At 39.8% G+C, this 26,952-nt stretch overlaps 1 protein-coding gene across 1 annotated transcript in view; it reads right to left on the bottom strand.

The window, feature by feature from the left end:
- Nucleotides 1-26,952, bottom strand: part of Nebl (nebulette) — a 114,241-nt gene that overhangs the window by 26,016 nt on the left and 61,273 nt on the right. The window contains 13 exon segments of the mRNA XM_032884610.1: nucleotides 431-523; nucleotides 4,121-4,292; nucleotides 5,156-5,260; nucleotides 6,408-6,500; nucleotides 7,902-7,994; nucleotides 8,379-8,471; nucleotides 12,089-12,123; nucleotides 12,126-12,184; nucleotides 15,122-15,213; nucleotides 17,115-17,219; nucleotides 22,007-22,117; nucleotides 22,252-22,358; nucleotides 26,033-26,144. Coding sequence (XP_032740501.1) covers nucleotides 431-523; nucleotides 4,121-4,292; nucleotides 5,156-5,260; nucleotides 6,408-6,500; nucleotides 7,902-7,994; nucleotides 8,379-8,471; nucleotides 12,089-12,123; nucleotides 12,126-12,184; nucleotides 15,122-15,213; nucleotides 17,115-17,219; nucleotides 22,007-22,117; nucleotides 22,252-22,358; nucleotides 26,033-26,144 — 1,270 coding nt within the window.

Here is a 26,952-nt window from a genome sequence, read left to right as displayed (position 1 = left end):
ATTTTCAGACTATCCTTTCCATTGTTCTATATATAATTTTGAAACCTGACTCTAAAACACTCTTAACATTGTATATCATGAGGCAAATCGTTTTGTCCCAGAAGCTCTTGGCAATCCAAATAACTAGGTCTACAGTCCCAGAAAGCCTATAGAATCATATTTACCAATAAAAGGCAAATGTAAGTATGCCCAAGACAACATTTTAAATGAATCTAGGACAAACTAATGTAGGATTTATTTCCAAGCTCCACTGTAAGTTTTGTTTTCATAAATAACCAATGTTATTTTAAAGTGACACAGTACAGTCCTTGGTTTTTTCTGAATGCTCAACTTCAAATTCACACGGCAGGTTGGCCACACGAAAGTCTATAGTTCATCATCATTAGCTTTCAGGACAAAACCCAGAGAAAGAGAGGAACTCAAAAAATACCAGAGAGCATATGGAGACTTCGAGACTGAATATTGTCCTCCAAGGGGTCAATGTCGAAGATGGAGCCGGGATCTGTGCGCCACACTTTAAGGTCTTTCACCGAAAGGAAGAAACCAAGAGGTCAAGAGGGAACTTTGGAAAGCCCGTACGGAAATCAGTCAAGCAAACGCAACACATTTAAAGCAGCTCAGTGCACTCAGAGTCCAGAGAATGGTGGTGGTGGTGGTGATGGTAGGATACTCAAGGCAGGCAGAATGACACAACTCACTTTCCCATGTAGCTGCTAAGGAACATTTGTATTAAATTAGAACAGCCTGAGTTCTTCACTGCCCAGCATGGAAGTCGCCATGAAGCACCCGTGACTCCACACAAGGCCGGTTGACACATGGCTGTTATATTCAGTCCTACTGCATCCCCAGTCCCCAACCCTCCTTGCTCCACACCAAAACAGTCAACATCTGCTTAAAATTCCTGACTAAGGATAACACCTGAGTATTCTGGGAAATGACAAGAAGGGCTTTTTTTAAGCCTCTCTCCCTGTAACAGGAAAGGATGCTGGAAGTGTAGACAAGTGGCAAGGACCAGTTTTCATTCCATTTCTGAGTCTATGGGAACAGATAAAGCCATATAGGACACATTCATCATCAACTCTGTAAAAAGGATTCTAACACAGAACCATAAGGGGTAGGGGATGAAGACCCAAGAAAAGTGATTCCTTCCATCAATGGACCATAGATTAATTTACTTCTGCATTCAGTTTGCATGCAATTGCATTGTTTATTTCTGAAGTGTCCCCCAAAGGCACATGTGTCGAAGACCTCTTCTCTACCTTTTGACATAATTCAATGTTGTAGAAACAGTAAGAGGTGATCACTAGTGAAAGTTAGATAATCAGGGGCGTTCCCTTTAAGAATAGAATTTTTATGGAAATAAATAAATAAATGTATTGGGACAAGCCCACCAGAGTATCCTTTGCTTCCCGGTGGCTGTCCTCCTCTTTCACACACTCTGACACATTGCACTGTCACAGACCCAAAGCAACAGAGCCAAATGATTATGGGCTAAAACCTCATGGTGTCAGTCAAATTAACGCTTTCTTCTTTTCAGTTGATCTCTCAGGTATTCTGTCACGACAGACATGTAACTAACAGGCATGGAGGCCAATGTGCCCTTGCTGTGTTGTAGCTTAAGGCAACATTCAAGTTTAATCATTTGTGAATGAATCTGTTGTTATAATGGATGGACCTAAATGGGCTGTGTGGTGACAAACAACTGGGAAATAAGTACCCAGTTGTGACAGAAATGAAATGAGGTGAGGTTAAAATAACATAACTAGTGAATTAAAAGCAAAGACTTCCCTACCAATTACATACTGCTGACTGTACACCAAGCACTATTCTCTATCAGGACCTAACTCATTAGGCATCATATATATACTACCACAGGCATTGCTGTCATTACCATTTCATAGGTGAGGAACAAGAGACTCAGATAGATTAACATTGCCAAGTTAATCCAGCTAGTAAGCATCAGGTCCCCACAATAAAAATAGGACTAGGACCAACTTTTGATCTATACTGACTAGCAAATCTTTAATATTTCAAAACTTATATTTCGATGCCTGGTATAAACCCTGGCTCATTGGGAGGTTTAGTGTTCATTAAATGTATTTCATTTTATAATTTCGTAAGCAAGCCTTCCTGGACACTGATTTTCCCCATAAAAAGAAATAAACTGACTTCTGGATTGCCCACTGCATACATAATCTTTGGTTATAAATCTTATATTTAAAAAACATAGCAATAACTGTTATTGCAAATGCGATAAATACTAACTCTGAGAGTCCTGTCTAGACAGTTTCATCATTTTTAGCAGTCATTTCTCCATCAGTCCTGGTGCCTGATCTTTGTAAGACCCTAGGGTGAGATGAATCACACCACTCTCTCTTATGAGTTATTAGCACAAATCAATGGAACTCTCTACTTCTGCATTACTTTCACTGAAAACATCACAATCCATCCATCCATCTTATTATGATCCCTTTAAGCAATCAACCTGGAAAGATGAGTAAAGCTATCAGGCCTAAAATAGTTCTTGGGTATTTCTTTGGAAAATATTCAGTTTCACTTTGGTAACGATCCAAATCACTTAGGGCTCTGATGTTAGCACTCTTGCTTTATACTGAAACGTTACTTTGTCAAATACATGTTTCCTACCCACTAACCTCTCTGTGCCCTTTGACTGCTGTGACCCTCAAGCAGAAGCTCTTCCTCTTGAAGAGGAAAGTAACAGCATCAACGTTACTGAGAAGAATATACCATGTGTGGTGGATTAAATAGGTATGGCCACATAGACTCAAGTGTTTGAAAGCTTGGCCCACAGAGAGCAGCACTATTGGAAAAACTGTGTCCCTGTGGGAGCCGGCTTTGAGATCCCGTAAACTCAGTCTCCTTCTGCTGCTCACAAAGGAAGAAGTAAAACTCTCAGTTACTTCTCCAGCACCATGTCTGCCAGCGTGCTACCAAGCTCCCCACCATGACGATAGTGGACCAAACCTCTGAAGCTATAAGCCAGCCCAGTTAAACATTTGCCTTTATATTTGTCTCTTCGCAGCAATGAAACCATAACTAAGACACCGTGGTTGCCACTCTCTGATTGTGATGGTTTGTATCGTCAACTTGACTCTAGCTAAAATCTCTGTGGAGGCAAATCTCTGGACACACCTGTGAGGGATTCTCTTGACTAAAGCAATCATGGGAAGACCCACCCTAAATGCAGGTGGCACCATTCTCTGAGTTGTAGCTCTGGACTGTGGGAAAGGGGAAAGGGAGCTGGACACAGTAGCCATCACTCACTGCCTCCTAGCAGGGGATTCAATGTGAACAGCCACCTCAGCTACTCCCACCATAACTTCATGGGATAGAACGTGCTTTTGAACTGCGGACCCAAATGAGTCCTTCCTCACGTTGTCTTTGTGTGTTCGCGTTTTGTCACAGCGATGCTGAAGGTGACTGCATAGTGAGCTACACAGCTGAAGGAAATATAAAACTTCAGATGTTGATGGCCTCCTAGGAAACAAGGCTCAAAGCCTAGATCTGCACTGACATTGCAATTCTTTTCCTTCCCAGCTTATACTTCAGTCTCATTCCCACTGATGTCTCAAGCCACATTCCCTAGAATTTCCCTGGACTGAGTGTAAGGAAAAGAAACTATGAACAGAGAGAGGATTCCTCTCTACATAACTGGGTTTTGCCCTCAAATATCCTAGTTTGGAAACAATATTCACAAATACAAGTGATTCATGCTACAGAATACCATCAGATTATCTGTTTAATGACAAAGGAACAAAAGTGGGAAATGGCTGTCTCCCATGTACACGATGTCTACATTGCAACAGTTTCACCAAGCAACTACAGAAGCTAAAGGAAGCAAAACATTCAACCTTTGTAATCACTTCCCCCTCCCTGGGATACCTGATTAACAAGGTGATGCTAACCAGAAGGTTTGAGAGTTGGAAGAAACCAGCAATGCTATTTTCTGGATGTTCTGGATCCTTTTCATTATGGTACAAAACTATGGCCCTAGTTGGAATTTACATCACACCTGTGAGGTCAGATGAATACAGAAGCTAGTTCTAGAGCAGGTGTAGTCTTTTGACCAAGCATACCCATGGGGAGACTGCAGGCTTACCAACAATGATCCCAGGTCTTCTATCCATCTCCACAACGTGAGGCTGGACCCCTTTATAGGCAGCATCGCTCACAACCTGGGTGTTCTTCCTCACCCGCTCCGTCACAGGATCGTCCACAACAGGAGTGAAGCCTCTTCCCTTCGTCTTCTCAAAATCTTCATGATATTTGACCTGAAAAGGAAATTATTATTAACTCTAACTGAAATGTCTAATTATCTCACAAAACGTTTATAACATGAGAAGTCACATAAAATATATCTGGATTAATATACTTAATAAGTATAATATACTGTGATAGAATATAATTTCCTCATGTGGTCTAAAACAATGTCAGAAATCAAGTGCTGATACTTTTATATTTTTAAATACTATAAATCGTATCTCCTTTAAATGATACGTAAATCTATATATTAGTGAGATAGAAAAGACAATCACTTTAGAACATTTACTTCCTAAAACAATTTGACTACAGATTGATTTCCAATCCTTTCACCTTCAATATACAATAGTAATTGTTATTTAAACATAATTTGTCAACGCAAGAATACAATTTAAAATTAGATTAAGAGAGTTCTATATGCTCTATAAAAGTTTATATATAATTACAAAAGCAGTCCTCTACTAGCTTATATTAAACGTTTTAAACAGTAAACTTCATGGTAAAAAAAATTACAATATGAAACTGTTCTTGAAACACACTAAAAATCATCTTTATAATATTCAAATATACCAAAGTATGTCTTGAAATTAAATGAAAACCAAAGTCTAGGTAAACGTCATTCACAAAATGTATTTATAGTAGTCAAGTTAGAAATAAGAACACACCAAAAATCATTGAGGGGGAAATTATTTTATTAGAGAAAAAGTTTTCATTACATTGCAGTGTAACTATAACACCCTGCCCCAAGGGCTCATTCAAATTCCTATGTTTTGTTAGTTGATCAGATTAATAGTGAGCGAACGCCATCCAAACACAAGTCTTGCCATTCCTTAGTATGTTTTAGTCATGGAGACAGTGATCCGTTGCCTCCTACCATGGAAACATGATTTTGTGCTTCTTTTACATGTCTCAAAGCAGGTGTATCTAAGATCACACATGGTCTACCTTTCATTTGTTTATGGTCCTGAGTGTATTTCACCTGCAAAAGCAAATAAATAAATAAATAAATAAATAAATAAATAAATAAATAAATAAATAACAGGAGACACCCATATAACTGGATAATTATAATCTAGAAATTGCATAACATTTGAAAGCTTTTCAAATGGGTGTGTCATGCCCAACTTACTCAAAATTATTCCCCAGATAACTTTTCTTTCAGTGAAACAACATTGTGGTCCAGAAAAATCACACTCTTGATGATTTCCCTTAAAAGTTATTCTATAACTGTCGATCAACAAGCATGTGGCCAGCCATCAGCAAATAACCTCCAACGATATTGCTTAGCACATTAAACATAAAGAATGAAGCATGAGAGAGAACAATCTGCATTTTCTGTTCCTAAGTAATTGTCTACTCTGAGAGTGTGAAGGGAAACAAACAAGATGGCTTCCGATTTCCTTTCTTTTCCTCCCTCCCTAGAGAATGAGGAAAAATCAAGAAAAGAAAAAAACCTATTTTTTTCCCTGAGTAGTTACATCTTAAAGAGAATTGATGCTGAATATGCCTGATATTTTTGGACAGAAATGCTCTGAGGGAGCTGTCAATTATGAATCCCAAATGCTGACCCCCAGGCATGGAGACTCTGTGGGTGTGCTGTGAGCAGGGCCATGATACTCAGATCTGCAGGCATTTGAGGGATTTCAGCAGCGGGGTATGAAATCTACCAAGGAAAAGCATCCCAACCGTGAACAGCTTTCCAGACTAACTGAATTACATATTGAATGCACTAATTTTTTTTTTTACTTTCTGAACTCTTATTTTGAATTACTCATTTTCAAATTTGCCTTTATAGGAAGCATTTAACAACTCATGTTCAGAGAAGTACATCAGAAAAATGACAATTTTTTTTACTGTAGACATCAAAGACTTAGCCAATTTCAAAGATACTGATTAAAATAGCATGAGTCATTGCTTAAACAAACTAGAGATGTAACCCATCTGGGAATATTAATGAAGGATTCTACAATTAATGTAAGTATACAGGGTGAGGGCTTTTGGGATTCATCTGCAATAGCATACATGCTTATTGGAAATACATTTTATTTGTAAAACAATAAACAATGCAAGTAAATCTTAAAGGATACATCCTTTGCAATGGTCCAACATGAAAGAAAACCACTTGCCGAGCTGATATTTTCTTGATTCTTCTTTACTCTTTCCATTTCGGGCGTTACGCTCAAAGCTGTAGCCCTTCCCAATTGGCCTTTATAATAAACCTACCATTTCAAAGAAAAAATAGAGGATTGTCAATCACTTGACACACAGAAGAATCATGTCAGATGTAATTATAAAGGGCTAGCCAAGGAAGGGAAGTCATTAAAACAGAGGAGAGAGGGGAAGAGGAGAAGGAGAAGATGTAAACTGCTTTCCACCTTCAAGCATCTTTTTCACTTTAGGATAGGACTGCCCCTCTTCTCAGTCACCATGGAGAGGTCAAATATACCTCCAGTAAGCCTATAGTGAGCTCATATTCACAAGTAAATATGAGAAGAAATGCTTTGTGGATATTACAAGTCTTCTTTAAATAGAATGGTTCTGTATAGTCATGTTTTCTCAGAAATTAACTACACCATGACCTTGAAAGCACTTTATTCCAAGACATGATCACGGCAAGCCATATAAAGACAGCATGATTCTCGCTATACCGGGCCTCTTTCTCCCTAAACATATCCTTTCTTTAGAGCCCCATCAAGTATGACTGGGAAGAAATGATAGCACTCCCCTAAAGGATAGGTGACTGTTAGAGAAAGTATCTATGATAACCTGCCTTTGGTTTATAAACTGACCAAATGACTTTATGAGTTTGAGGAATGAATCATTTCTTTGAAGATAATAGATTTCTGAATTTCCTCTTCCAAAGAACCCATTCTGTATGTTAATGACTTTCTAGAAGGATTCTCTCAGTGAACTGTGAGTGGGTTATATAAACAGATGGATCTAGAGTCGTCCATGAGTCTAAGTAAAAATGCGGCCTTGGGCCAAGTGCCCGTTAACTGGTCCATTTCACATGATAGATTCAGTCAACCATACATACTTCACCATTTCCTCCCAGAAACATAGTAATAATCATGAATGGGAGAAAGGGCCTGGAGGGGCCTGACAAACTAGAACTTGGGCAGGTAGAAACAGCAAGAAAGCTAGACTGCAGAACCAAGATGTCAGGATCTACCCCTGCCTTCAGTGAGGAAACCATGACAATCACCAGCACAAAAGTAAGATGAGAAATGCATGCCACAAATTTCAGGACACCCATCACAGTACAGCACTTGAGCCCTGATGTCCCTACAACCCTGACGCTGTCCTCTGAGGAAGCTGCCAATCAACTGAGACTAGCAACTCAGATAGGAAAACTCTAATACAGTGGGTTTCAACCTTCCTAGTAACACAATCCTTTAACACCATTCCTCATGTTGTGATAATCCACAACCATAAAGTTATTTTGTTGCTACTTCATAACTGTAATTTTGTTACTGTCATAATTGTAGTGTAAATATATGATATCTAACTTTGGGGGAATCTCAATACACAGGTTGAAAACTATTACTCTAATCTCTTATCTGCATATTGACACATTTGATATGATTAAATACAAATAATAAATACTAAGATGTTCACACATTGCTGATCGTTTTCTGGTTTTCTCTCACTCTCTTCAGCCCTGGCAGATCCAAAATGGAAGTTGCCTGTTTTAGCTCTCCTTTGTGTTTGACCTATAGAGGATATATACGAATTTTAATAAATAGTAAAAAGGACCCCGAGTGACTACAACAAAGGTTGGCACGCAAATCCACTCTGGCTTTTTATACATGGACTTTCACAGTGGTCTCCTGTCGACTGAACTCAACTGATCAAGAAGTATTGGTTGTGGTGCTTAAAGGGGGGAATCCTCAGCCTGGAATGGTGGTGCATGCCTTAAGTACCAGCATTTGTGAGGCAAAAGCAGGTGGATCTCTGTGAGTCCGAGGCCAGCCAAGTCTACAGAGTGAGCTCCAGGACGGGCAAAGTAGCACAGAGAAACACTGTCTCAGAACAACTAAACTAGAAGAAGACGAGGGGGAGGAGGAAGAAGAGGAGGAGGAAACGGGATGACTTGCCGCACTCAGCTGTTCCTGGTTCCTCCGCACTCTCTCTATCTCTGGGGTCATGGTTACCGGAGTGGCCTTATAGGTTGGCTCTTTATACTGGAACTGGGGGACAAAGCAAAAGACAGCTTGGAATCATGGGAAATAAAAGTGTACTGCTGGAACATACTAAAGGAAACTTCACATGCCACAGATCATGCATACTCTTCCCCCATGATACCAATATCCTTTTTAAAAATATTTAATTTTTTCAATAACACAATGTATTTTGATCATATACTTTCTCTCCCCCGATGACTCTCAAATATTCCCCACCTCCCTACCAATCCAACCTCATTTGTCTTTCAAAACGAAAAAGAAAGGAAAGGAAAAAACAGACCCCCCCCCAAAAAAACAATAAAATTAAAAAAATAAAATACCAAAAAAACAAAACAAAACAAAAAAACCAAAATGCACACACTCAAATAACAACATGGGGTCCATATTCTATTAGCAAACTTCAGTGGCTATGGAGTCTGCCCTAGAATTCAGTTGATATTCCATTAGACACAGTGGATTTTCTCTTTCTCAGAAGGTATCAGTTAGAAATAGCTCATCGAGCAGGAGTAGGCTGTGGCTACTTCTTCCAGGCTTCATCTTCTTGAGAGAGACCTTCCTCCCCAAACTTTTTCTTGCCAAATGTTCTAATTATTCATTTCACTGATAATCTTTATACTATATAATTTATTGATGACTTCTTGATTTTTATTTCATCGGTAATAAGGAATTAGCCTTTCTGTGGGGCCTACCTGCTCCTGACATTAAAGGGTTGTTTGCTAAATTATCGTCTTATGTTTAAAATGATTTATCATCACCATCATTTTAATAATAGGTCACACTGAATATAAAATAGATTCTTGCTGTCACTCTCAGCGTTGAGAATGAAGGTCACAGAAATCCTATGCCTGATCCTCAGTGGCATACTGCCTCTGCCAACCTTCCTCACAGGGATCTCAGTTTCTCTCCTTACCAAGTCCCAATGTTGGAAGGCCTGACTTCTGACCTAACACTACAGAAGATCTCCTAACCTACTGCATAGAGATCTTCTTTCTTAGCTGGAGTAGAAAAGGGTGATGACTTCATTGTCCAGTCAGCTATCTCAACAATTCTACAAAATCTCAAGAAATAAAGGAACATCAAACACAGAGGAAGGGATGTCAGAGATGGCATATCTGTGGAGAAATTCAAAGTAAAGCTAGAAGAGAAAGTCCTTTTGCACGGAGCTATGTGGTGGTAGCCAGTGAGTTTTCAAAGTTTAACTTCAGTCTGTGGACTTGCCTGGGCCTTGCTCTCGACATGTATGCTCTAATGAATGAACAAAAAAAAAAAAAAATGAAGAAAATTTTGAAAAACCTAGAAAATAAATGGAAAAGGTTGGATTTCTTCCAATGTACTCTCCTCTTCCTAAGGGGCAACATTCTTTGTACTGTTTCATGTGAGCATTTAGGCAACTCCAAAGGGCTGAAATGATAGAGTTACACTGAGGCATATTCCACGTGGCCATTATTGGTAGAAATATCACTCCTGTTAGACCTTGAACTAACGCTCTGTAGAGCAGCATCACTGATACGGAAAACCTACACTTGCTAGATAAGGTAAACATCAATTCAATGGGAGAATCTTGTCCTGATTCTCCTATTCATCACTTGGTCACGTGCTTTAAGAGCAATGTCTCTTTAATACTAAAATCTCTGTTTTATGGAAGACGAACTTTTATAGGTGGCAATCTGTGAAGAAGATGTAATGTGTAAACTCCAGAGCTGGAATCAAACCTATCCGTATACCAGGGTCCGTGTTCCTCTCCACCACGTCATTGTTATTATACCTCTTGGATTCCACCATCCGCAGGAATGACACGACATAAAAATTCTATAACATCTATGCTATCAGGCACTTACTTTCCAAATAAAGTTGAAACTGTTGTTTTTATCATATACTTTTTTGAAGGAGGAGGAGGAAGAGGAAGAGGAAGAGGAAGAGGGGAAGAAGAATAATTTCAATAAAATAACTTAACTACTGTTGGACCCTCCCGGATTAGACAATGTTTACCCCCCTGCTACACCTTGCTGATGCATGTGAAAGCCTTTGTTCTTTTGAAGGAACATCCTGGCCTTTCTGTTTGGCCACAGGGGGTAAGTAATGCCTGGGCACTATCTCTTTCATCTCAGCTTTTAGTTTCAGTTTCTGTTTCCCTGCTGAGAATGTAAACTTGTTTCTCCTTTGTGCTTCCACTCAATGGTTGGGGTATATATTCTGTAAACCTCAGTAAAAGGTTTGGCATTCATTTTTCTTTTTCCTTTTCTTTTTTTTTAAACACATTTATTAATTTTATGTATGAGTAAACTGTAGCTGTCTTCAGACACACCAAAGAATGACCATGTCTGTGTGTTTTTTCTTAAATCTCGTAGGCCTACGCCCAGTTCTTGGTATCGTGGTGGTGCAGGCATCAAACCACCAAGTCAAATAACATGGCTGTTAGCATATTCTTGAATGAGCTATGAACCACACTACAAGGATACTCCATACTACAGTCTTATGATTAGTATTGCAAGTCCTGTCCCTCCATCATCTCCTGCCACCCCCATCCCAAATACCCACCACTTAAGTCCTCTCCTCCTTGGATCCTGAAAAAATGGTTTCCCTGCCAGGAAGGCCCTTCCTCACAAAAGCCACCTGAAATCATTGAGTGTCTAAGACAAGACTCTAGAGTCCCCCTTCTCCAAGGCTGTTCCTCCCCTCCCCCACCATCCTTGCCTGTGACATATTATTCTTCCTCCAGAACACTTTGAAAGAAGTGTTTTTTTTAAAAAAAGATCGTACTTGAAAAGGTAGAAGTTTTAAGGTTGCCCCCCTAGACAAAAGTTTAGAGCAGAAGAAAGAAGCTGGTCGGGCACTGGAACTGCAATTACACCAGCCAGTTTAGCAACTCTCTCCCAGGAACCAACTGACCATAAAGTTACATTAAAATCTTAAAGAACAATCTTGAGAAACAGGAAGCTTCTCCCAGGAACTGGCTGGCCATAAAGTTAAACAATCTTGAGAAACAGGAAGCTTCTCCTTGTGATTTTTCACTGGTATTCTCCACATTTTCCAATGACGCCCTCCCTACACCCTTGGGTTGTGGTTTCTTCCTTTAAATACCTCTTCTCCCAGCCACTCAGGGTTGAACTCCTCTGCCCCTGTGTGGGATATGAGTCTAGACCCCAGTGAACTGGTTCCTATCAATAAACTTCATGTTTATTACAGCAAGGATGGTCTCACGTGAGTTCTTGGGGGATCGTGTCATCCGGAGACTTGAGTGAGGGTCTTCCCACTCCGGGGGTCTTTCACTTGTCAGGTACTCAAAGAAATAGTAACTACTCAACAGATACAAGTTATGGTGACAGAATGAGAGACAATACATAACAGTAATTAATGTCCTGTTCTTCCTAAAGACCTTCAGACTACCCTCAGCTCCCTGCAGTGTATCTCATTGAATTCCCAGGGCAAGATTGGTGGGAACCCCCAAGAACAAATGCCCAAGAGGCACATTATGGAAGGCACAAAGCAGTATAAAATGTTATCTCCACTCCCAAGTAATGACCACACAGCACAATAGCATTCTTTGTGGTGAAGATTCCACCATTCTTCAATCAAACACTGGCATTTCAAGAACACAGAACAAACACTTAAGAAAATATGACCCTATTGATGACATTCTTCTGGTTTTTCTGTAACTCTTTAGCTCAGGAGGATCAGAAATGGCTGTTGCATGCTTAATTCCTTCTTCAAATTTCACCCAAATAATTTATTTTATAATATAATTAATGTATTCTATACAAAGCTTAAAATAATTAAGAATTCTTCAATTATAATTACTATATAATTGAATTTTTTTGTTCCAACATTATATTCCCTTCAGTGGGAAAACAGTTTCTTATATTGTTTGATGCTTTTTGGGTTCTTTATCCTGGAGTGCAAATACATTCACATTTATCCATCACTATAGACATCCTCCAGTTAATATAAACAGACATTGCTTATGACCATAAGCTTTATAATTAAGTGGATATACAAAATGTCTTGAAAATTATCACAATATAATGATTTGTTATTTTCTATGTGGGAAGCAGTTTTATCTATTAATGTGTTAATCAGAATTTACCATGTATTTAAAGGCAAAAAAACAAATGAATTGAGCTCAGAGTCTTGCAAATATTGCACATAAAAATAAGAGAATGCAGGCAATCTAGAACAAGAGAAAGGAAATGTGGCTACTGTAAATGAAAAAGGGAAGAGGGGGTGACATGTAATGAAGACACAGACCAGCCTGTGCTGTAAATCCTAGAAAGCCATAGTGCCAGAAGTCAGGAAGTCACCTCTCCATGCATCCAGATGATAAAGCGCCTGTGTTGTAGCTTGACTGTGAAATGTTTCCCATGAGCTTGTGTGTTTTTACACTCTCCATCGACTGATGGCACTATCTTGGGAGTCTGGGAAACCTTTGCACATGGGGAGTAGCTGATCTGCTGAGGATTGAAGGCTAGAATTGTAGGCACTCTGGTTCTGGACTCTTAGTTAGGTAGCAGGCCACCACATACTCCCCTGCTGTTCAATAGCGCACAATCATGTGTCGTCCCCCATGATGGACTGTAGCCCCTCAAACCATGAGCCATAATAATCTTTCCTCCTTTAAGTAGCTTACTGTCAGGTATTTGGTCACACCATGGAAAAAGGTGCCCTGTATCCTGACATTCATTCTACCTGTTTAGAGGAAAATCACCTGGAAAAATGATACTACAGGGGGTATAAAACAAACCAGCAAGGCCGTGATTTGTAGGTGGTATTTTATAACTAAAACAGAGAAGATTAGAATCCAGGCAAAGAGAACAAGAAGTACACATGGAAATGTAGCCAAGGTTTAAATCTACAAGATTTTTAGAATCCCTCGATAATGCTTAAAATGACTAAAGCTGAAGTCTAGGCTGGCATAAAAACACTGGTCTCTCAGATATCAGCTGACTTAGTGTCTGTGGATTTTACATGAGTAAAGGTGCCAGGATCAACGCAGACCCAAAATAGTTAATGCAAAGTTCACTGAGACAGGTTCGCTCTAAATGAAATTCAAAAACAGATCTTAGCGCAGAAAGCTAATAGGAAAAAGGCTTGTCCTCAGAGGTGGAAAATGTCGGACGCTTAAATGTTAGTGAATCACCTCCTCGTTTGACAGATCAGGCTAATCTTAAAAGGCCAAGTTTCCATTTGAATATTAAGCAGGGGGTTAAGGCCCAACCTCAGAAATTCAGAGCTACACATTTCTTGATTGCTGGAAAAGACCAAGGGAGGAAAGATGTTATACTGTACTGTTTTGTGTGATTTTGTTCAGGTAAAAAGCCCAACACAATTAAAAATGAACACTTTCGCTTCTCAAGACACTATAAAATAACAGTCATTTCCCTGTAGGAAGATGACTAGATGCCTGACACACTACAGAACACTTGTAGCTGATGTTTACATCCACAGATGCATGCCAAACGCTGCCATTGCAAAGGGAAGGAATGTAACATTTACACTTCTTTCCCAAACTAACTTCTCTTGTCAGATTCAAGTGGCACACCATTCAGATTCCCATAAAATGGAACAAAATGTCACCTACTCTAATCCAGGCCTTAGCCACCAAGTCGTCTTTCCTAGATTCTACCTCAGAACAGAGCTTCCTCCACGGTTTGACTGTACTAGCATTCTGCACAATTTTTATAATTGTGTATTAAGGTAAACATCAGCTCGCCCTTCCTGGAATCCTAACAGAAACTACCGCCCTGTCACATGCTCTGGACACCACCTAACACTGAGTTAGCACTGACGCATGTCCTGAGAGCAGTTTTCTTTGGTTGGCTTACAGGAAAGGTCTGAAAGGTGGCGTGTCCGAGACTGGAGGTAAAGAGACTGATCACGGAAGAAACGTTAAGGAAAGGGGCATTTTTCACATCCACAACAAGAAACTAAATATATGAATAGACGCAGATGAACCCCACTCCTGAAAGAACAATAATTATCTATTGTTCATGCCAAGCAATAAGTGGGATATGTTTTTCCTATAGCATTAAACGCCTCTCCTACCATTCCCCACAGTCAAAAGCGCCATAGCACAAGACCTTTTTACAACTTTTACTCAACTGATGCGTTTTCCTTGGCTGAGTAAAGTGAACAGGAAATAAGGTCAGAAAACAGAAATACTGGCACAGAGCTGTGTCAGGAAAAGGCTCAGAAATGTGGCTGACACAGGAAAAGGGAGTTGGTGCTACCTTCAAAAAACAAATCTGTACCTTTTCTTCAGCTACCAGAGAGATGTTCAAAGCTCTTTGATCATTTCATTGGGGTAAAATTTCTTTGCTCCAAGAGATGGGACAATATTCTGCATACCCTTTCTCTCTAAAATAGAACACAGCTAAAATTCTGCTCCAAAAGATGAACCATAATCCTAGAGTCTATTAAAATGGCCCATGTCTTCTTCTCTTTGCTCTAAGTGAAGGGAAATGGAGCTCTAGGTTCAAAGGAAACAAAACTGATGTTTTCTCTCTGGAAGGGAGACCTTTGATGACTGATGACATTGATGACATCATCTTTCAGGAAAGTGAAGAATTAAAGATAAAAAGCAACCCATTGAGAACTAAAACTAAAACCACTCATGTAGCCCCCGTCTCTCTCAGAAAGGATAGTGCTGTGGAGAACTTACTGAACTAATATTGTGCTGGTTTTTCTTCACTCGTTCAATCTCTGGAGTATTCCTTACGGCTGTGCCAGCTCCTACTTCCTCCTTATAAGATACCTTCACAGTGAGGAAAAGAAAACAGGAATTGTAAGCTTATTAAGATTCAAGTCCTAGATCTGCCTGTTACAAAAGCAAGACTGTTCTTCAGGTTTTATAGTAGTGTGAATACGGGTCTCATTTGTGACTAGCAATATTACACAAGTCAAGGAAATAGTCCATTATAATAATAAATGCTGACTCTTGGTTTCAGATCTCATAACTTCTTAGCCCACTTCCTACTTGTTCTAAGGCATAATGAGTGCCTCAGTGGGGGCAGATTATTATTTCTTATTATATTTATTATAAAAATAAAAATTGGCTATCTCCAATTTCCTGCTTCAAACATAGATATATATGGCACATGCATATTTGAGAAAAAAGTCAAAGCATATATTAAAGAAATTCACTCAGCATCTAGCATCTAACATTTAACCCCAAACAAGTGAGGTTTCACACCACTGCTAATTTTCCAAATACAAAGATCCCTCACGGTCTCCTAGGAAAATACTATCATCAGTATCTGCCTTGACTCGCTTATTTTTCTCGCCTTCTCCTTTCTCTCCACCCCTGACATCTACTTCCAAACAGAAAGAAAAAACGAAAGTTTGCCACAGATAAACAACAGCCCTAGAAAGTCACATGAGGGCAAAAAGATCCCATGTCAGACACTGGCTTCTCCAGTTAGCACTCCAGGAATCAGGATGAGGATGTGGGGTATAAGACTTGAGCTGAAAGGGATGAAACTCAGAAACATCAGGGATCTCAGGAGTCAGGAGCAGCCCTTTCTCTGACCCCTCAAGAGAGAACTGCCCATCTCTTGGCACAGTCTGGACCTTCTTAGGGCAATCCCTAACTTACCAGACAGCCTGTCTGCTCTAAGAGTGACTCAGCCAATTAATTAGGAAGTAGAGAGCATTTCAGAAGTCCTCAAACTTAATGGCATTTGTTCTATGATTCCTTTTGACTGGACATGTGCTTAAGTGCTAAATGTCTGAGACAATTCTACATTATAATATTTGGCTGTATGGTCCATTTAATAATTTCATAACACAATTCAAGTTTATTCACTTATCGATTAGCAGAAGCCTACTCTTTTTTTAAACACTACACAGGCAACTCCTGTCCTTCAAAATAGAAACAGGAAAGTTCATGACTTGGTTTTGAACTAGTAAGTCTCTAGGTAAGTCATCCATGCAAATTAAGCAAAAATCAGGAGGGAAGCCCCTCCATGCATCTATCCTCAACCTTTCAATAAAATCAGCGTGGAAGATTTTCCTTGAGGTAAAATCCAGTCAACACTTGTCATTGATCTTAATACCAAATTTGGATTTAAAATTCTAAGACAGTTCTAATGATTAGAATTTATGAGAATAATTAGTTTTATTTGGAAGAAATAAATCAATCTGAAAACACAAGTAATAGAAGGAAAAAGCAGACAATGGGGAAAAGACACTCTTACAAAATAAAACATTTTAGACTTGGTGGGTGGGAAGTTGTTGGGATATAGTTCCCAGAGCATTTGCCTAGCATGAACAAGGACCTAGACATAATCTCTAGAGCCACAAAAATAAATAAACAAGCAAACAAACAAACATACCATAATTTCAACTATGAAGAAAAAAAAATACAAACTGGGGATTCCCCAACCAAGGTATCTGAAATTCAGGCTCTCTGACAGCTAGCAATTGACGTGTCTGTCTCCTGTGGTGTGTTTCAGTCATAGCACAAATGCACTAAAAATAACACACGGTGCTATCTTAGGCTGTGTGCATAAAGGGTATATGAAGCATAAGTGACTTGGATGCTTTGACCTTCAACTCCTCCCTGCTATAATTTATTATATCCATGCAAATATTCCAAAATCCAAACAAAGTCTCAAATACGTCTAGTCCCAAGCTCTTCACAGGGGCGCTACTCACATTGCTAATGTTTTGCTGCGTCGTCTTGATTCTCTGAATCTCGGGAGTGACTGCCACAGTGGAATAGTTGGAGAGCATCTTCTCAGCTTCATCTTTATACTTTTTCTAAAATTATAAAATGATTGCAGATTGAAAGCTCTGTGTGCTGGGAGGAGAGAGGGATATGACACTACATCCAACTCTACCACACCACACGGCTGCAACTCATGATTCAAGATTCAAAGTAGCTGTTAACACAGCCATTAAAGTCAAGGATGTTGGTAAAAAGTCCGTCCCGGCAGCTGTTGAGACACCTGAGATTGGCTTTTCTGTTTCCCCTAAACCTGGGACCTACTCTTTTAAGTGTGAAGGAACTCAGACTCTGTCCCAGTATCTCCAACACTCCAGTGGTGACACAATTCTCTGCATCTACCTTGTTACAAACCTCTGGACTGTTACTTTGTTTCCTACGTTTCGCAAAGATCAGTGGCTAAAGGTAACAAGCTATTATATTTGTAGGTAAGATTATTATGACACACCTCAAGTTCCTCTCCAGTTATTGAGCTACAATGAGCTCCTTTAATAAAGCCCAGGTTTTGTTATGATATAATTAAAATACCCGAAACACTTATTCAATCAATCCCACAAATGGATATCATTATTGGATGGAGGAAATAAAGCACTAGCTAGTAAGCATGGGAAATGAGACTCAGCTCAGGCATTCCAATTAGTGTGGGTAACTGCAATGCTCATCACCACTTACTGACTGAAGTGAGCACTGGACCTGGTGACATGTGGCTGTCACTGGGTCCTTCCTCACTGACTCATGTTTCCTCCATTTGCATGTTTCATGCACTACCCTAAGATTAGGAAGACACAGCCAGTGTCTCCAAGTTCATTGTCTTCATGCAGCATGGGAGATGAGGGACAGAAAAGCATGACCTTTAAGAGTGTGCTAACTGAGCCGAGAAAGAAATTAGGGAAACGACACCCTTCATAATAGACCCAAATAATATAAAATACCTCGGTGTGACTTTAACCAAGCAAGTAAAAGATCTGTACAATAAGAACTTCAAGACACTGAAGAAAGAAATTGAAGAAGACCTCAGAAGGTGGAAAGATCTCCCATGCTCATGGATTGGCAGGATTAATATAGTAAAATGGCCATTTTTACCAAAAGCGATCTACAGATTCAATGCAATCACCATCAAAATACCAATCCAATTCTTCAAAGAGTTAGACAGAACAATTTGCAAATTCATCTGGAATAACAAAAAACCCAGGATAGCTAAAACTATCCTCAACAATAAAAGGACTTCAGGGGGAATCACTATCCCTGAACTTAAGCAGTATTACAGAGCAATAGTGATAAAAACTGCATGGTATTGGTACAGAGACAGACAGATAGACCAATGGAACAGAATTGAAGACCCAGAAATGAATCCACACACCTATGGTCACTTGATTTTTGACAAAGGAGCCAAATCCATCCAATGGAAAAAAAAAAGATAGCATTTTCAGCAAATGGTTGCTGGTTCAACTGGAGGTCAACATGTAGAAGAATGCAGATCGATCCATGCTTATCACCCTGTACAAAGCTTAAGTCCAAGTGGATCAAGGACCTCCACATCAAACCAGACACACTCAAACTAATAGAAGAAAAACTAGGGAAGCATCTGGAACACATGGGCACTGGAAAAAATTTCCTGAACAAAACACCAATGGCTTATGCTCTAAGATCAAGAATCGACAAATGGGATCTCATAAAACTGCAAAAAGCTTCTGTAAGGCAAAGGACACTGTGGTTAGGACAAAAAGCGGCAACCAACAGATTGGGAAAAGATCTTTACCAATCCTACAACAGATAGAGGCCTTATATCCAAAATATACAAAAGAACTCAAAAGTTAGACCAAGAGGGGAGACAAATAACCCTATTAAAAAAATGGGGTTCAGAGCTAAACAAAGAATTCACAGCTGAGGAATGCCGAATGGCTGAGAAACACCTAAAGAAATGTTCAACATCTTTAGTCATAAGGGAAATGCAAATCAAAACAACCCTGAGATTTCACCTCACACCAGTGAGAATGGCTAAGATCAAAAACTCAGGTGACAGCAAATGCTGGCGAGGATACGGAGAAAGAGGAACACTCCTCCATTGTTGGTGGGATTGCAGACTGGTACAACCATTCTGGAAATCAGTCTGGAGGTTCCTCAGAAAATTGGACATTAAACTGCCTGAGGATCCAGCTATCCCTCTCTTGGGCATATACCCAAAAGATGCCCCAACATATAAAAAAGACACGTGCTCCACTATGTTCATCGCAGCCTTATTTATAATAGCCAGAAGCTGGAAAGAACCCAGATGCCCTTCAACAGAGGAATGGATACAGAAAATGTGGTATATCTACACAATGGAATATTACTCAGCTATCAAAAACAACGAGTTTATGAAATTTGTAGGCAAATGGTTGGAACTGGAAAATATCATCCTGAGTGAGCTAACCCAATCACAGAAAGACATACATGGTATGCACTCATTGATAAGTGGCTATTAGCCCAAATGCCTGAATTACCCTAGATGCCTAGAACAAATGAAAACTCAAGACGGATGATCAAAATGTGAATGCTTCACTCCTTCTTTAAAAGGGGAACAAGAATACCCTTGGCAGGGAAGAGAGAGGCAAAGATTAAACCAGAGACTGAAGGAACATCCATTCAGAGCCTGCCCCACATGTGGCCCATATATATACAGCCACCCAATTAGACAAGATGGATGAAGCAAAGAAGTGCAGAAGTGTAGATCGCTCCTGAGAGACACAGCCAGAATACAGCAAATACAGAGGCGAATGTCAGCAGCAAACCTCTGAACTGAGAATAGGACCCCCGTTGAAGGAATCAGAGAAAGAACTGGAAGAGCTTGAAGGGGCTCGAGACCCTATATGTACAACAATGCCAAGCCACCAGAGCTTCCAGGGACTAAGCCACTACCCAAAGACTATACATGGACTGACCCTGGACTCTGACCTCATAGGTAGCAATGAATATCCTAGTAAGAGCACCAGTGGAAGGGGAAGCCCTGGGTCCTGCTAATACTGAACCCCCAGTGAACTAGACTGTTGGGGGGCGGCAATGGGGAGGGTGGGGAGGGGAACACCCATAAGGAAGGGGGGGGAGGGATGTTTGCCCGAAACCGGAAAGGGAATAACACTTCTAAATGTATATAAGAAATATTCAAGTTAATTAAAAAAAAAAAAAAAAAAAAGAAAAAAAAAAAAAAAAAAAAAAAAAAAAAAAAAAAAAAGAGTGTGCTAACTGCTGCACATGCCTAGGTAACTGAGGAGCAGACGGGTCCCTACACTTGCCACTTGGGTTTAACCAGAATTTGAACAATTGTGCTCAATGTGGGTTGAAATTATTTCCATCATAAATTCCATTGATCAAATTTAATGCCCTGCTTCTAGAACAATTTCATGTTTCTTGTACTCGTCTGTTACATTTTCTACTGGGATGTACTTCTCAGGTAACTTTATAGCAAAGATATCATAAAATAATGTGTATGTCCTCTTTAAATCAGATTTTACAGGCAACTTGTACCTCTATAAATATTTTCTATTGAGGTATTATCTTTCTCACATTTACTTTTTCAAAAGAAGTGGTACATGTCTTTCCTTCACTGTTATTGCCTACTGGATTCCTCTTCCCCCTCCCCATCTGACCCTTCTTTCTTCTACAGATGGTCAACCTTTCAGTCCTCACTGTCTATCTCTCTGTCTCTCTGTCTCTCTCTCTGTCTCTCTCTCTGTCTCTCTCTCTCTCTCTGAGTGTGTGTGTGTGTGTGTGTGTGTGTGTGTGTGTGTGTGAGAGAGAGAGAGAGAGAGAGAGAGAGAGAGAGAGAGAGAGAGAGAGGGTGTGCATGCATATTTAAATCCAGATTCTTAGCCTAGTAAGGGCACCAATGGAAGGGGAAGCCCTTGGTCCTGCCAAGACTGAACCCCCAGTGAATGTGATTGTTGGGGAGAGGGCAGTAATGGGGGGAGGATGGGGAGGGGAACACCCATATAGAAGGGGAGGGAGAGGGGTTAGGGGGATGTTTGCCTGGAAATTGGGAAAGGGAATAACAATTGAAATGTAAATAAGAAATACCCAATTTAATAAAGATGGAATGAAAAAAGATGTGGAAATTTAAAGTACTCTTAAAACATCACTTTGTACATTATTGCATTTCTTGTTTTTAATTTATGGTTTGACTAAATGAAAAATTTTGCAAAAGTAAAAGCAAGGGTATCCATATTGCTACTCAATAAAACATTTCAACCTCAAAAAAATAAAAAAAATAAAAATAAATCCAGATTCTTCACATGTGAAAAAACATGAAAAAATTATCTTTTTAATAACCTTTTTTCAAACCCAGTTTTTTTAATTTTTGGAGACTATGTGACAGGTATATTTGGCAAATAAGTTTTTCTAAGAAAACTTAGCTCTTCTCCTAATTTTTAGCTAACATTAATTATCAAGTGATGATATAATCTTTACTACTTTATTTTATTGACAGCTATTTAAAATAGTATTCATTGTGAAATGGACATAAAGTGTCTTAGAGCTATACTTCTATTGTATGGACAAAGACTATTTCAAGATGTAATATAGTTAAAAAAAATAAAAATAAATTTAAAATGTTCTTTGGTCTCAGAATAAAAAAGAACCATGTGGACTTTGGCAGGTCATAAAAGCAACTAAATTGTATCTATAGTCGCTGTCCTAATTAGTAATGCAAGTCATGTTTGATCATTGAGGTCTTAATAAAAATGCTCTAACTTTGAAGGCAATGTCTTCAGAAAAACTTCAGTCAAAGACTTTGGAAGCAGGCGGTGACAAGGTTACATTGCTGCAAGCGTCTTCATCCTCTACCAACCTGGCTGTAGATTTCAGACGCCCTCTTGGCGCGGAGCATGTCCGGGATATCCACGTTTACTTGCATTCCTTTCCCCTTAATTTCATTCTCCAAGTCTTTCCTATATTGCTTCTAAAGGAACAGAAAATAATCTCAGCTCTTTGCTGAACCTTCCAGGTTATTGTTATTTATGTGTTTTAACAGCAAGATGACATTCACACCCTTCCAGAACCTTCCCCGAGACTTTGTGTTCACACTGTCCTTACCTGGCTGGCCATCTCAGATGCTCTCTTAGCTCTCTGAACATCCAGCGTGTCTGTGCTGACCTGCATTCCTTTCCCTTTAATTTCTGTCTCCAGATCTCTTTTATAGTCTTTCTGTAGAAAATGAAACACACAGGGCTCTGCAGTCATTTCAGAAAGCATGATGTCATTTTGGCATCAGGGACTATACGTTATGAAATTAAATTAGACCTTATTCTTTTATTTCTTTATAACAAGACAGAAGTATGACATCCAGTAATATATTTATCTATAACCAGGAGGTTTTGTCTACTAAGCTGCATTTTTAAAAAAAAAAAAGCACAGAACTAGATTGGGGAAATTTTTGTATTCCAATTGTAAACGTGAAAATGTATTGATGACTATATATAATTTGGTTGGTCACTATCAATATTGACTATAAAATTGTTGTTCTCAATTACTGCAACTTACTACACTTCTGTTCTAAACTACTAGGTTTAAACAGGGTCTCTGGACCCTATGAGGCTTAAATAAATCATTCTACCACAACCCTGGGTCTATGTAGTTAGTTCAGGGATGGTGTGCTCTTTCTTTACCATGGAGAATATCAGAAGAGCCTTTCTTTTTCTTCCTGGATATGAATAATGACAGATACACCCTGTTTGGAAACTGTCATGAAGGAAAACTGAACCATATGACCCTTAAATGATGTATAACCTTTAAGAATAACTGGGTACTTTCTGGAAAGGGTGTCACTAGGCAACTTCATCACTGTATGAACGAAATACCTCCAAACTTGGATGGTTTAAAACAGTACATGATAACGGCTTCGATCCAACAGCTGTACTGAGAGCCTCTGTCAGAGTTCACTTCGCTAATGCCACATTGACTATAGAAAGCCACATAGTTAAGCTCACAGAAATGGTGCAAGTTTGAATATTGGAGGATGCTAGCCTAATCGCATTGACATTATTTTTAAGCTCAGCTTGGGATATTAAAAATTAATAGCAAAATCCCAAACTTTAGTGGCAAAGGATTTGAGAGTCTATCACTTTGGCAAGATGGATCATGAGTAACTAAGATCATGCAAATGAGTTACATAGAATATAAAGATAATGGCAGCTCCAGAACTTCTCCCGGGCCACAAAACACAGCTGACCCCTCCAGGCCTGTTTATCCCTCGCTTTCTACTCATTCCATATTTCTTGCTCTGGAAGGATGCCTTCAGTTGAAGTGAGCAGTCATTGCAATGATAATTTCAAAAGCTCCTAGCCCAGGATCCCCACTCTGTTGCAATACACTCTAATCTGCTAAAGTGAAACTCGATGCAGAAAGGTTCACAGGAGTAGAGCTATTGTGGTAAACAAAACCAAGCAAAACTGCACATTATGTGGGCGAGAACTGAGACAGAGCCCAGGCTAAAAGTTTACTGTAGCTGTTGAAACCATGCTATGCTCTACTTTAACCCACTCCGCATTGCATAAAACTGGCTTTTAAGGCTCCGCCTTGCCCTCAGACATTCCATTACACAAGAAGCTTCTGACTCCGGACTGTGGCCCCTGGGTGGCCCTCAAAACAGCGTCCTCTATAAGGCACCTCTCATCTAGCACACAGTGATCAATGGCTCCTTCCTACAACCAGAAAGGGAGCCAGAAGAGAAGAATTGGAATTGTGGACACGTGTGTGTGGTGAATTATAGCAGGAAATCTCAAAAATGTATGGGGTAGACCAGATAAAGCAAAGGTGTAATGGTCTCACCTGGACTTCACAAGTGATGGATGCCTAACCGTGTGACAGAATGGCTCCAATCAGCCTATAACTTCATACCTGGTATGTGTCGGTGATTAAGGACTCCCTGACCTGGCTCAGCCCTGGCTATGTGGCACAGCTACCTAACTGCTTATTTATCTACCTGCTCACCCCGTCTGGACCTGAACCCAACAAACGGTTCCCTACTCCTGATCCATTCTCTACTTAAGAACCGGTTTTGCCTTTACACCTCTGACTTCTGCAGCTTTGCTCTTAAATCTGACTTCAACTCTCCCAGCCTAATACCAGCACCTCCCTCTCTTCGCTGATCTGGTTCATTTTTCTCTACTTGGCCCACTTCTAAAACCTCTTGAACTTTGAACACTGCTGAAGCCTCTTTTACTTGAATTCATTCTTTAACACATGCACACATATTCATCCTTTAATGTTGTGTGTGTGTGTATATATACACATATATACATGTACATGTATTTATGTAGGTATACATTCTTATACAAGAACAAATGCATACATATACTGTGTGTGATGCATGAGCATTAACAGTAATTAAGATTAGAATAAAGAACTTTCATTCATCTTGTCCAAGTTACCAAGGTCGGTGGATTTTATTACAAACTATAGTCATTGAAACTGCTAAACTTTATGAATTTGTTATTCAATATATGCTGACATTGTAGAAAGATACAAACATGTTCATGTGTGTTCATAATGTAGCTCACTCATGACAGCACCAGTCCTGGTAACATATATGGTGCCTTAGTTTGGAGTGGGGAAACGTAATTGGATTTAGAATAGTGTTACAGGGTGTAGTTGTGAGCAGAATCAAAGTGACATCTAAGACTTGTGTGGTTCCATTTGAGGAGGCAGAAGAGAAATTAAAGGTTCTGATTTTGGCATGTCATGTTGAGATCTTACTACACATGAAGACAACCGATGTTTCAGTGGACAGAGTCACATCTAGGTTATAAATCACACAATGTTTCTAAAGGAGCTAGGCAAAGAATAGAATAAAGTAATGAAAAAATCTGTAATAGCAAATAAATATAAAGCAAAGGAAAGCATACAGCATTCAAGGTTTACTTAACTCTCTGTACATACAAGATCATGTCTGTCTACATATCATACATACAGATCCAGAAGTCTCTACAATAAACGTCTAGCAATGGCCAATTACACTATAAGGGTCACGGTAGCTTCCAGAGTAGCCCCCGTGAAGCCCTACCACCAAACCTTGAGAAAAGCAAGTCACACTCCTTAATCGGCACCTTAGCTTTCTATATTACTCTTACAAAATGTAACACTACCAAACTCCGGTGACTTGTTCATACTCCAAAATCATGGTGGGAGGTTTGGGAAGCATGGTGCCTAATCTTGGGTATCTCCCCAGAAAATGCACCTATGGTCTGATCTCTACAGCTCTGTTATGCCTACATCTCCATGTATGCATGAAAATAAAGTGGCACTGAATGAATATACAGGGTCAATCAAGATATCTTAACCCAAAAGCTGACTCTAGAAACCTCAAGCAGCGGATATAAAGTGAGCAAAGGGTGTCTTCTAAACACACAATCACGCAGAATCAAAGATTATACTCAAATTAAAACCTCCACATATGGTCTTTATATTTTCCTCAAAACATTGGCAACGCAAATATTCCAAGCAGAATATGAGCTATCCTAGAGAAAATGCCCTACAAAAGCATTTATCATACCCTAGATTAACGTGAAATGTGTTGTATTACAGGAGTAATGTGTATCAGGGTGTGTCCCTGCGTGCATGTATATGTGTGTGTGTGTGTGTGTGTGTGTGTGTGTTCTATTAAAATGGCTTTTTCTTTCCTTTGATGGATTTAAAGGTCATGAGCTATGTGGAGACTATAAATTTTCAAATAAACATCATGATTTGAAGTGATTTCCATTCCAAACATCAGCACCACCCACGGAGCTTGCGAGGTTCCATGCACGCATGCAGTGGCGGCATCATTGCTGAGTACAAACACTGGCGTTTCAGGGTCTGGGTGGCCCTCTCCACTCACCTCGCTTGGCTATCTTGGCAGCTCTTTTGACTCGCTGTATTTCAAGGGTATCGGCGTCGATTTGCATCCCCTTCCCTTTAATTTCCAACTCCAGGTCCTTTTTGTATTCTTTCTATAAAAGCAACATCCAGCAGAATTTAGTCACTCTGCGGACAACATACACTTTTGCATTCAATGATATCAAAACAAACGAACAAGCAAACAACCTAAACGAACATTTTTAAGTGACCAAGAGAGGGCTGTGAGATGGCTCAGTGAATAAAGTACTTGTCATATAAGCCGTAGGGTTGAAGTTCAACTCCTCAGAAGCCACGTACCCTCAACTAGACACATCAGTGAGCTCTGGGTTCAGCGGAGACCCTCAGTTAATAAAGGAGAGAACAATAAAAAAAAAAAAAGATATTCAACACCAACAACCTCTGGCCACATGCCACATCCATGTGCACCCACACATATGGAAACACACATACATGAATGCACACACACACACACACACACACACACACACACACACACACACACACGAAGAAAAGGAAGAAGGTAAGTGACCCACGCCCAAGAGAATGTGATGCTCACTGCTATGCATGCACACTCAGAACTAAGCATGTCAGGGACAATACAAAATTAGAACCACTGTTCTCACTGGAGATGCTTTTATACTGTTAACAAGGCATTCATCCAGTGGGAGTCTTCATGGAGGGCAGTCTTGGAGACTGGGAAACAGGCAAAAGGATACAGATGGGTTCATGCTCTAGGAAGAAGACTAGGGATGAGGCCAGCACACTCAGCAGCCAAGCTATGTGATACTATAGGTGATTCCTACCGAGCCTTCGTGTCTGTGAAATGGGGGGATAAGCAAGGAGGGCTCCGTGCAACATCCACAGTGAGGAAAAGCAGGCAGTGACAGAGAGCCCAGCATC

Source organism: Rattus rattus, chromosome 14 (assembly GCF_011064425.1).
Source record: "Rattus rattus isolate New Zealand chromosome 14, Rrattus_CSIRO_v1, whole genome shotgun sequence".
NCBI lineage: Eukaryota > Metazoa > Chordata > Mammalia > Rodentia > Muridae > Rattus > Rattus rattus.
Note: the sequence above shows the minus strand (reverse complement) of the source record. Positions and strands in the feature narration are given on the sequence as shown.